Genomic DNA, 12313 nt, shown 5'->3' with positions numbered 1-12313 from the left:
GGAATGCGGAAATCAGAGTTCGTATGAAGAAGTTATGGCCCGGAAAAAGTTTCCATTTTAGTATATATATGGGTTTTTTTTTCCGGAAATTGGGTCATAATTCCCAAATTTCCATTTTTGGAAACCCCATCTCTCCGTTCTCTCTCCTCCGCGTAATCCAGACCCGCGTGCAAAACCGGTGACCCGACCCGATTCATTCTCTCACCTTCGGCAACAGGACAAGCCAAGACCGACTCACACCAGCCTTGCGCGTCGCCCTGTGGTAGTGGTTTGCACGGTGGTTCACCGGAAAGTGGAGATCGCAGGAGTGAACAGTGGTGGCAGACCGATCCGGTCGGAAATCCACTTTTCCAACGACGTCTCAGTCGATCCTTCTCTGTTTTGGAATCTCCTCCTCCTCTTGATCATCCTCATACCCGCCTTGAAGGACGATTTTGCGTGAGGAGTGAAAGATAAAGGTTTGAAAATCAGCGGTGCACAGTGAGTCTGGAGCTTGATCATACGGCAGCAATTGGTCAATCTTGTAAGCTTGATCTAGGACGATCTAGGCTTAGATCTAGGTATGAAAGTTGCTTTACTCTTCGTGATGAACATTTCTGGATGGCTTGATTGTTGTGATTTTGAGTTTGGCCGGTGGCGGGGTTCCTGCCAGGTAAAGAAAAGTTTTTGGTTTTATATATCATTAGCTCGTCGATACGAGCGTTTTGATATATAATACATAATTTTTGGAGATCTTATGAATATTTTATGATTTTTACGATTTCGGACCGTTCGATGATTCGATCATGTGGATTCAAGCATCCGATCGACTTGTGGTTTTGGCATATCAATCGTAGATGTATTCCAGAGACTCTGGCTGGTCTCGGATGAGGTTTCGTCTCGACTGGCGTTACTTCGGGTTGTGGTTTGATTTGGGGATTCAAACCTTAATTGCTTGCTTTGAAATTAGATGTTTTCGTACCACAAGTGGTATTAAGATGTGACCTTGATGTAATTAGGTACGTGGAAAGTGTATTGAGTGGATTGCGGCGATTAGTGCTTATCTCAATTTGAGTGTGAAGACGTAGTAGGAGGAAATAAGGATTTCGCCGTTATTTGTTTGGCGAAAAATTATGTAAAACTCTCCAAATTCAATGGCGACAAAAGTATGGTTTCCTCGCTAAAAATCCATCTTTTACGAGGAACTATTTCCTTGTCAAAAGAAGCAATTAGGGAGGAAAAAAGGATTTCGTTGTTATTTGTTTGGCAGAAAATTATGTAAAACCTGCCAAATTCAAGGGCGACAAAAGTATGGTTTCCTCAATAAAAGTCTGTCTTTTACGAGGAACTATTTCCTCGTCAAAAGAAACCATTAGGGAGGAAATAATGATTTCGTCGTTATTTGTTTGGCGGAAAATTATGTAAAACCTTCCAATTTCAAATATTTATAGTTCAGTGGTTAGAGCACCCACTACTTAAGATCCAGGTCATGGGTTCGAGTCACCATGGGGGTAAGAGTGAAATCCTTTGTTCCTCTTTTCAATATATAATTTAAGCCTCATCAAAAAGCCCGCGAATTAAGTGGACCGATGGAGGCCGGTCGGCCCTGAGGGCCAAATGCCAGGCCCGGCATGTCAAAAAGCCCGCCATAGGCCTGGCCCGGTGGGTAGAGGGCTGGGCTTGGTTTAGAGAGCGAAATGCAATTTTGTTTTCATGAATTGCAAATTAGAAGGGTATACCTAAATTATATGTAGAATGACAGGGGTCAGAATTAGTTCACGTCTTCAGCATCAAACTGCTAATGATCAGCTATTGATAAATGTTACAACTGAAGAGCAAAATGATAATGTGATGTCAGCCAGTAATCAAGACCCTCCTACAGGTATATACAATATTATATATATATTTTTATATTTTGAGAACTAAAATATTTGTGTACATTAATTTAGAATTATGTTAAAGGTCCAACAAAAAAAGTGCGGGGAAAGACAAGAGGAGTGAATGCAGATAAGGTGCTTTCTTAATTGAATGCTAAAATACTTGTCACTCTGACCGAACAAAATGGGGCCTACAGGCCTATATGCTGAAATGTTGGCCAATGAAATTGGTTTCACAGTTCGAAACCATGCCCCACTAAATATGGAAAAATTGAAGTGGATAAGTTGGTTAAAAGAATAACTGTGAGTGATGGTTTGTTTTTTTGAAATGTAAGTATACATTGAATGCTTTAATTAAATATTTTGTTTGACATGAAATTATTTATATGCAGAACAAGTTTGACATTGACATGTCTCTCCCTTGGGTCGAGAGATATGTAATTACAACATGTCAGACTGTATTTTGTAATTTTCGTTTTAAGTTGAAGAAACATTTTGAGAAATTTTCAACAATCGAGGAAGCAATTGAAAACAAACTCGATGATGTCAATACTCAGGAAGAATGGAAGTTTCTCTGTGCTCGTTTTTCTAGTGAAAAGTTCCAGGTACAATATTGTTTATTTTTTTAACTATTTTTCAACACAGTTCACTTTTTTTTATATTAGTTTTCTTTTTCATTCAGATTCCAATTAATTGTTTGATATTTCATAATAATTTTTAGATTCGTTCAGAGAAGAATGCTATAAATAGGTCAAAGTTGACACATCACCACAAAGCTGGGTCAAAGTCATTTATGTCTCACCAAGAGCAAATTGTAAGATATTTATAAATTCTGTTAATAAATTTATAGCTTCAATATATATTTGTAGATTTTAAAAGAATATGTTTGAATGCAATAGGCAGCACAGACTGGAGAGATGCAAGGTGCAATTGATCGCTTTGAAATAGAGTACAAAAGCACTAAAAAAGCTTGGGACTTGGGAGCAAAAGCAAAGTGGGTAAGTAACTTGTTAACGATGCATACGTATGGACAAAAGTTCTATAATGTATATATTTTGATCATGACCATAGGTGAAATTAATATAAATTCCCTAAATATAATTAAATTGATCATTTTGTAATTGAGAAATTGCATATCATATCCAATTGTATATAATTTTTATTGTAGGATGAAATTATTAAGATGCGAACTGAGACAACTCAACCTGATGGAACTCGGACAATGATAGATGATGACATTTGTGCAAAAGTCCTCGGAGTCAAATCAGGCTACATCAAGGGTTGTGGTTTTGGTCCTAGACCTCCACCATCAAGAGTCTCTCATTCGCAAATAAATGAAATGTCTGAAAAGAACAAAGTGTTGCAAGAACAGCTTTCAAGAGACTCAACAACAAAAGATTGATGCACAAAACGAGGTGATCCAAATATTGGAGGAGCAAGCCAAAAAGTTTGAGGAGTTCATGGCTAACTTTTCCAGGCAACATCCATCAAGTTAGTATCTTTATTAGAGAACTTAAACATGGAGAAATAATTTTTTAGATCATCTTGATTTTGTTATTGGTTTTAGACTATTTTTGTTACTCCTTATGTCAGGAAACGCTTTGATTGTTACTTTGGTTTTATTATTATGAGATTTATTATTATTATTATTATTTTTATAAAAAAAAAACCCCACTTCATTCCCACCCTTGATGGGGCTCGAACTCCTGACCTCTTATATATGAGACCAAAACCTTACCACCCCACGAAACACACACACCCTTATTATTATGAGATTTATTATTGGTTTGACTATTTCAATTAGTTTTAAATATTTTCATGTAATATGGTAGAGAACAATCGGTGACAAAACCATATGTATTGTCAACATTTTCCTCGTAATAAGCAATCAATTGTAACGAAAAAGAATTTCCTCGCTATAGGCTATAGAATGTATAACGACGAAAATAAATTTCATCGCTATACAATACACAACTTATGACAATCGACAAAAATAAATTTCCTCGTCAAAGATTATAATATGTACGACGATGAAAGTAAATTTCATCGCTATAGGTTATACAACCTACAACGACAAAAGTAAAATTCCTCACTATAGACTATACAACCTACAACGTCAAAAGTAAATTTCCTCGCTATAGACTATACAACATACAATGACAAAAGATAAATTTCCTCGCTATAGACTATACAACTTACAACGACAAAAGTAAATTTCCTCACTATAAACCTTACAACTTCCTCGTCATTGAGTACCTTTGGCGAGGAATACACCATATAACCTACATCGACAAATGTAAATTTCCTCGTCATTGAGTACCTTTAGCGTGGAATAGTTTTCCCTCGTACAAGATATATATAAGGAAGAAAATAAATTTCCTCGTTAAAGATTGCTTATAGTGAGGAAAGACTTGCCCAAAAGATACCTACAACGACGAAAAAAATTTTCAATTTTTTTATTATTTATAATTTCTAAATTATTTACATATCATTAGCGAGGAAATAATACTTTAGCGATGAAATTTATTTTATCGGAAAACGACTATGTTTTGGTTTTCAGAAATTTTTAGTGAGAAAAAAGTATGAGTTTAGGCGAGGAAAAAAATTGTAGCTAAAGAATAACGGCGAGAAAAAAATATATTCATCGAGAAAAGGGATTGGCGAGGAAATAGTATTTTTCTCGCGGAAACTTTTCTTGACCACCCCACCGCGAGCAACTGGTGACCAAAATATTTTCCTCGCGAAAACACTACGGCGAGGAAATCTCAGTTTTCAGCGACAAATTTGTTCCTCGCAAATTAGCATTTCTGTTGTAGTGATTGCCCCCTAATAGACGACTATCAGTCATGTATTGCCCCCCAATAGATGACTATCATCCATGTATTGCCCCCCAATAGACATGTATTGCCCCCCAATAGAAGTTTCGGTAGCCGAAATAATCTTCCTAAAATTAGACAGATAAAACTTTGATTAAAGAAAAAAATGAAGAAATTATATCAATTTTAAGATGTCTATTGCCCCCCAATAGACGTTTTGATTACCGAAATGAGAACTAATTTTTCTAAAATTACACAATTATAACTTGATTAAAGAAAAAAGAAAAGGAGATTACTTCAATTCAAAATGTCTATTGCCCCCCAATATAATCTTTTTCTTTCTTTCTTTCTTTCTGGACCTTCTACCCCCATTTTCTCTCTCTCTCTGTAGTCCAAAACATCCAAAACAGTATTCAACCAAAGTATTCGACCAAAAGCTGATGTTTGTCATAAAAATAAAAATTAAAAAATTAAAAATAATAAAAAACCCAAAAGCCGAGGTTTGCTTTTCACCTTTGTTTGCATGTAAGACTAATAATAATCAAATCAAATCAAAATTGCAAGACTCGAAACTGTGCCAAACTGGACTCGAATATAAGGAACCAACCATGGAGATCCAAATTCCAACAAGGCGAAGCCCTGACCTGGTCGGGTTGGCACCGTCTTATCTAGAATAAGAGTTACTGGTGATGATTTTGCGGTGGTGGTCCTTCTTGCGGTCCTCAACTCCCTGGCCGGCTTTGAGATTGTCGGAGCGGGAGCCGGTGCAGTTGACGGTGTCGCAGGCAGTGAAGCAGCGGCGAAGGCGCTTGGAGACGATGTCCATAACCGGCGTCGCCTCTGTCCATAACCGGTGCTCGGAGACGATCTCAAAAACTGGCCCCGACGAAATCTCCTGGCCTCCGCGACGACCCAAACCATTCCAGTGACGGGGCGAGCTTGGTGAGACCGGTGGCAAAATTTGAAAATGAAGGCGGCGGTGAGAGAGTAGATCAGAGAGGGATGAGAGAGAGAGAGAGAGAGAGAGAGAGAGAGAGAGAGAGAGAGAGAGAGAGACTGTAGATCGCAGAGGGATAGAGAGAGGATAGAAAATTGAAGGCATGGATGTAATTCATTAATTAGATGGAGGGTAAACTTGTCATTTTATTTCAAATTGGGTTAGTGGGAATAAAAATCTGTTGTTGGAGTAAGTGAAATATTTTTTGCTCATTTTGGGGCTTTTGGTCAAGGACCCATTTTTTTTTTACCATGCTTTCAATCAATTATATTACTAAGAGTTTTTTTTATTTTATTTGTACTTATTTATATGTTGTATAATAAATTTTTTTTTTAATACCTAAACCCGCCTATCATCTAGCATTTTTTTTTTTCAAACATTGATCCTAGTAGACAAAATATGTTCGTCTCCTATTGTTTTCAAGTTTTTATTGTAGTTGCGCTCCCAAAATTCCTCCTTTCCCCAACCAAATTAAAAAAAATAAATCACTTCCCCATCTCCTCCTATAGGTCACAATCATAACATTTATGGTTCACTAATAGTAGGTTCAAATTATGTAGGTACGTGTCTTTGTCGAAGTAGCTAGTTCCATAACCTATGATTGTAATATGCTACTGGTATTCTCTCCAACTAAAACCTAGCTACTTCATGAACATCAATTAACTTGGACATCAAGATCTGTAATTTTCAAAAAGAAAATGATTGTTGGCCTCAATGAGGCCTATGATTTGTGGCCTCAATTTTAGGTGTCATGCCATGTCACATATACATATCACCTATTTGTGTAATCATGCCATGTAATTCTTGAAAATAAGACCATCTTATCCTTTCAAAATCATATGGTTCTAAATTATTTTGGATTTCTTCTAAAAAAGAAAAAAAATTTATTATTATTTTTTCTTTTCATTACACTCCTGCTTAAGTTTAAACAACAATTTTTTTTTCTTCAATCAAAAATAGAAAAAATTCTATGTAATTCGATCAATAGCTAGATTTGTACATACATTCAATCAACAGATTTGCATAATACATGTATATGAATTCGCAGTTTGTTGGGTTCCTGTAAATTATGAAAATATCATGTGAGAAATACACACACACACACAGAGGGCCCTTCTAGTAAGGGATCCCTTTTTTTTGTCTTTTCTAAGGATAGGGCATTAGACCAACTTTTCGATCATATTTTGGCATCTTAACCGTTCAGTTTTTAGGTCCTAATGTGTAGATCACTTCTACGAATTTTCAGCCAAATTGATTATCGTTAAGGCATTCAAAACGGTGACTTAAGATTATAAGTATGAACGGTTCAAGTTTGGCAGATTTGATTCGTTCATTGATTTAATCTAGTTTGATACCTTAACGGTCACTAATTTGGCTGAAATTTGTACAAGTGATCTACACATTAGGACCTAAAAACTGAATGGTTGAGATGCCAAAATGTGATCGAAAAGTTGGTCTAATGCCCTATCCTTAGAAAAGACCAAAAAAAGGGATTCCTTAGTGCAAGGGCCATATATATATATATATATATATATATTTTATCCAGAGCGAGGCCTCGCTTTAAAATTTCAGAGTGAGGTTAGGGTTTGGGGTCACTTTTTGGTCTCATATCCACATCTCGACCGTTCAGTTTTTAGGTATTAATGTATAGATCATCTATGCAAAATTTCAACCAAATTGATGATCTTGAAAGTATCTAACTCACATAAACCAGTAGACGAATTGAATCTGTCCAACCTAAACCGTACTAGCTTTAAGGTAGTTATCAATGCCTTAACGATCATCAATTTGGTTGAAATTTTGCAGAGATGATCTATACATTAGTAGCTAAAAACTGAACGGTCGAGATGTGAAAATGCGACCGAAAAGTGACCCTAAACCCTAACCTCGCTCTGAAATTTCAAAGCGAGGCCTCGCTCTGGATAAAATCTATATATATATATATATATATATATAACAAAAGTTGGCAAGTTAATGATCAGTAGCTATGGACTTTACATGATACAATAAGTCAAAGAAAGTAAGCTCCTTCCAGTTCCAGGTCTTATAAACTCCAATCACAAAGACTTTTTCCAGACTTCTTTAGACCTGGGACACTCCCATAATGTATGAATGACAGATTCCATAAATGCACCGCACTGCCAACAACAAGGATCATCAAGAATTTTTCGGTGTTTTAAATTGGTTGCACATGGTAGAAAGTTGTGAGCTGCCTTCCATATGAAGACTCGGACCTTGTGAGGTACGTTCAGACTCCACAGTTTATTCCACAAATTCTTATTACTATCCTGACTTGAGCTTGCAATAGGGCTTGACGTTCGGAGCTGCATGTCTCTAGCCACCCAATATCCTGATTTCACACTATAAACTCCAGATTTGGTAAAATGCCACACTAGCTTGTTCTTCTTTCATCTCTGTTTTTATTTTTATTTTTTAATTAATTTTTTATATTATCATTATAAAAAGAAATTTTAATCTAGTTTTTTTTTTTGTGTGGGGAAAAACTGAAATGCCACGTCATCTACGAGAATGAATTAGTGCCATTAAATGATTTTATATCTAAGGGCTCTAAAGAAGTGTAAAAAATTGTGTCAAATAATGTGTCCATTGATCCTAACCCTATATATATATATATATATATTCCATTCAATTTATTAATGCTATATTTTTTTGGACGGAATTAATTTATTTGGAAAGAAAAGTTAATGTCTATTTCATGTCACCTAAATCAATATATTAATGATAGTTTGAAAGAAAAATTATAGAAAAAAATTTAATTAAATGAAGAAAAATAATTAATGGTGGCTACTAACACACAATTTTTTTTCGTCACCTAATTAAATTTATTAATGTCATTAATTCACCCCTAAAAATCTAAAATAAATTATAAAAAGGTAAAGTTGGTGTTGCAAGATTATGACGTGGAAAGATATATTATGTGGAATTGAAAATAAAATTTGTATTTGCTTTCATGACATGACACCCAATCATTGACCTTTTTAGAAATCGATCATGAGCTCTCAATCTATAACTCTATATATTGACAATGCAGGAGTTAAGAATGTTCAAATCCATCATAGTTGCTATAAGATTTCTCAAATAGTGTCAACATGAAGTATGTGAAGTTGGCTTCCCATTTCTTGACAACCAACCTCTTGAAACTCTTGTTAATTCTTGTAATAGCAGTCATTGTAATTGAAGCCTCTCAGATGAATCTAGATCACATTCATCAGCTCCAACTCCAACTCTGTTATCATTTGGTTAGTGTCATCACTAGCTCTGTTATTCTTGTTTTGGCTTCCACCATTTACATTATGACTAGACCCAAATCTATTTACCTCGTAGACTACTCGTGCTATAAGCCCCCTAACAATTTGAAAATGACATACCAGAAGTTTATTAATCAGTCCAGATTGACCGGGGCCTTTGATGAGTCCTCGCTCGAGTTTCAGCACAAGATTCTTGAGAGGTCTGGCCTTGGAGAGCAGACATATCTCCCTGAAGCAATGCATTTCATTCCGCCAAGGCTGTCAATGGCAGCAGCGCGTGAGGAGGCGGAGCAGGTGATTTTTGGAGCGTTGGATAATCTATTTGCAAATACTAATGTCAATCCTAAGGACATTGGGATTGTTGTTATGAATTCTAGTCTGTTTAATCCAATTCCTTCATTATCTTCTATGATTGTTAATAAGTACAAATTGAGGGGAAGTATTAAGAGTTATAATTTGGGAGGTATGGGATGTAGTGCTGGAGTTATAGCTATAGATCTTGCTAAGGACCTGTTGCAAGTTCAAAAGAACACTTATGCAATTGTTGTTAGCACTGAGAATATTACTAAAAATGGGTACCTTGGGAACAAGAAATCCATGTTGGTACAAAATTGTTTGTTTCGTGTGGGTGGGTCTGCGGTTTTGCTCTCGAACAAATCATCTGATAAGTGTAGGGCTAAGTACAAGCTTGTGCATATCGTGAGGAATCATATGGGCTCTAATGATAAGGCATATAGGTGTGCTTATCAAGAGGAGGACGATGCTGGCAAAGTTGGGGTTTCATTGTCAAAGGAGCTCATGGCAATTGCTGGTGTAGCGCTCAAGACTAATATCACAGCTTTGCTCAGTCCTCTTGTCCTACCTATAAGTGAGCAGCTTCTCTTCATTGCTACTGTCCTTGCAAACAAGTTTTTCAATGCGAAAGTCAACCCTTACATCCCAAATTTCAAACTCGTTTTCGATCATTTTTGCATCCATGCTGGTGGAAGGTCTGTGATTGATGAGCTTGAGAAGAATTTGAAGCTTCTACCAGTTCATGTTGAGGCGTCACGGATGACACTCCACAGGTTTGGTAACACCTCCTCCAGCTCGATTTGGTATGAGTTGGCTTACACTGAGGCAAAGGGGAGGATACAAAAGGGGAACCGTGTGTGGCAGATTGCGCTCGGAAGCGGATTCAAGTGTAATAGTGTAGTCTGGGAGGCTCTCCGGAAAGCGAAGCCTTCTCCTAGTAGCCCTTGGGAAGATTGCATTCATAGGTATCCGGTGCAGACTGTTCACTAGCAGCGCTATCTCAACCATACACCATTGTATTATTAATTTGCGTGAAATAATTAAGACTCTATCTGCAGTCAGTGTTATTTATGTCTCTTAGTGATGTTTATGACAAATGCATGCTACTGCATGCATAGTGAATTTCTTAGAGCTTTTGGTGGAAATAAAAAAGAGAGTAATTTACCAATAAGGTAAATTGGCTCAGTCTTACTACCATGCGCAAAAGCTATCAGCAGATTTCCCATGCGGATACAGTATTGCTGACGCAAGCAATATGGTTTTCACTTTTGTCTATAAAGTTAATGAAAATTAAAAAATTACCACTGTTTCAGTCAAACTCACTTGTCAGCTTTATATGTCTTTTTTCTCTCTTTTGAATATAACGAATTAAAAATTTTCAAACTCTAATCAACTTTAAGAGACATGGACCCTAGTTTCAGTGTTTATCATTTTTTCACTTTAACAAATAAGATAGTACAGTACCAACCCATTTTATAAACAAAAGGTAGTATGCAACTCCAAATTACTGTTAAATATAGTTCTTTTGGAAAAAAGAAAGATAATAATGGTATAAAATAGGGCATAAAATAGACTCTGAACTAGAAGTTTATAGCAAACAAAATTATTGACCCTCAATAGTTATTTGTTACTGATCCCAAACAACAAGTGATTATATGCCCTCAATAGTAAAGTTGTTGACCTTCGCTAACAAGTAATGCTAGTAGCCATTATTTGTATAATGAACTAGAAAAGCCTATAAGAAATAATGTTACTGATCCTCAATAGTAAATAAAGGCTATTGACCCTCAATAGCAACAATGCTACTGACCCTTAGTAGCAACAATGCTATTGACCCTCAATGGCAAATAATGTTACTGAACGACAATAATTTAGAATATTATTGACTCCAAAATTAATAATAAGAGTATAGTGTGTCACCTTAACACAATTTAACACTACACCAATTTTTCAATCAGACAACACATATCAGACGATAGCAAACATTTTAACTGTCGTATGAAATAATCAAACAACAGCAAAAAAAATTATGTCGTCTGAATTTTTAAATCAGACGACAGTTGTTACATCACTGTTGTGCAATTGTAAATCAGACAATGGTTGTTTTTCCGATGTTGTCTGCATCAATCAATTCAGACAACAGTTATTACATTGATGTTGTTCAAGGTTGATTAACACAATGGTTGAAAAAAATGTCGTCTGATTGTTTTTAATCACACAACAGTTATTACTTCTCTGTTGTGCAATTGCTATTAATACAATGGTTGAAAAAGATGTTGTCTGATTGTTTTGATTCACACAACAGTTTGTTAATTATCTGTTGTGTCACTCTCTTCAGATAATGTACTTGAATTGATGTTGTCTGAGTTTAGAGTTTAATATGCTAGCGCTCTTACACTTAGCCAAATTTCAATTTTCACTTCCCTCCATTCGACCAAATTTCACTGTCCACATGGACTACTATATAAAGGAAATAACCATACACTTCTCTCTTTTCTCCTTCTTCCTCTCTCGGGCCGCACACGCCCCTCTCTCTATCTCTCTCCCCGGCTTCCCCCTTCTTCCTCTCACCATCTCTCTGTCACGCCCGAAAGCTCGACATCCGACCATCGAATTTTGGCATTGCCACCACCAAAAGATAGCCAAGGCAATGGAGAACAAAACTCAGTCACCTCGCCCTCGATCGATGTAACGTCCCGTATCTTAATTTACCTGTTTGCTAGTCATTTGGACGGTAAACGACAATTACTTTCACTTTTACTGTCGTGTCGATACTTTTAGTGGCCCTAAATTATTGACTTTGTTCGGGTCAAAATTTGAGAAAATGTTCTTCATGAAAGTTGTAGAGGACGTTAAACCGAGCGCGTGGATATGTGGTACGTAAAAATCGGAGTTCGCATGCGAAAGTTATAAGTGAAAATGTGAATGTTACTGTTCATGGTAACTTTCTATATATATAGAAAGTTACTGTGGTAGATTTCCATTCCATTTCCGGAAATCTACCTTCTCTCTCTCCTCTCCCCCAAACTCTCCTCTTTACCTTTCGGGTCCTTCCACCCTTCGATTCCACGCATTCCGGCC

General features: G+C 36.4%; 1 protein-coding gene across 1 annotated transcript; it reads left to right on the top strand.

The window, feature by feature from the left end:
- The first annotated feature begins 8722 nt into the window (after positions 1-8722).
- On the top strand, positions 8723-10423 carry LOC112171065 (3-ketoacyl-CoA synthase 4). The gene is made up of 2 exons (XM_040509315.1): positions 8723-8929; positions 9062-10423. The coding sequence occupies exons 1-2, from the start codon at positions 8780-8782 to the stop codon at positions 10220-10222; spliced, it is 1311 nt and encodes a 436-aa protein (XP_040365249.1). The 5' UTR covers positions 8723-8779; the 3' UTR covers positions 10223-10423.
- Positions 10424-12313: the final 1890 nt, after the last annotated feature.

Source organism: Rosa chinensis, chromosome 6 (genome assembly GCF_002994745.2).
Source record: "Rosa chinensis cultivar Old Blush chromosome 6, RchiOBHm-V2, whole genome shotgun sequence".
Taxonomy (NCBI): domain Eukaryota; kingdom Viridiplantae; phylum Streptophyta; class Magnoliopsida; order Rosales; family Rosaceae; genus Rosa; species Rosa chinensis.
The sequence above is the reverse complement of the archived record's forward strand: the minus strand, read 5'-3'. Positions and strand labels throughout refer to the sequence as shown.

What these genes read in the sequence shown, in the direction of transcription:
- LOC112171065 (XM_040509315.1), top strand. Translation starts at nt 8,780, where the DNA reads ATGAAGTATGTGAAGTTGGCTTCCCATTTCTTGACAACCAACCTCTTG. An exon ending in TCCAACTCTGTTATCATTTG is followed by an intron (nt 8,930 to 9,061) that starts GTTAGTGTCATC and finishes ATGACATACCAG; the next exon opens with AAGTTTATTAATCAGTCCAG.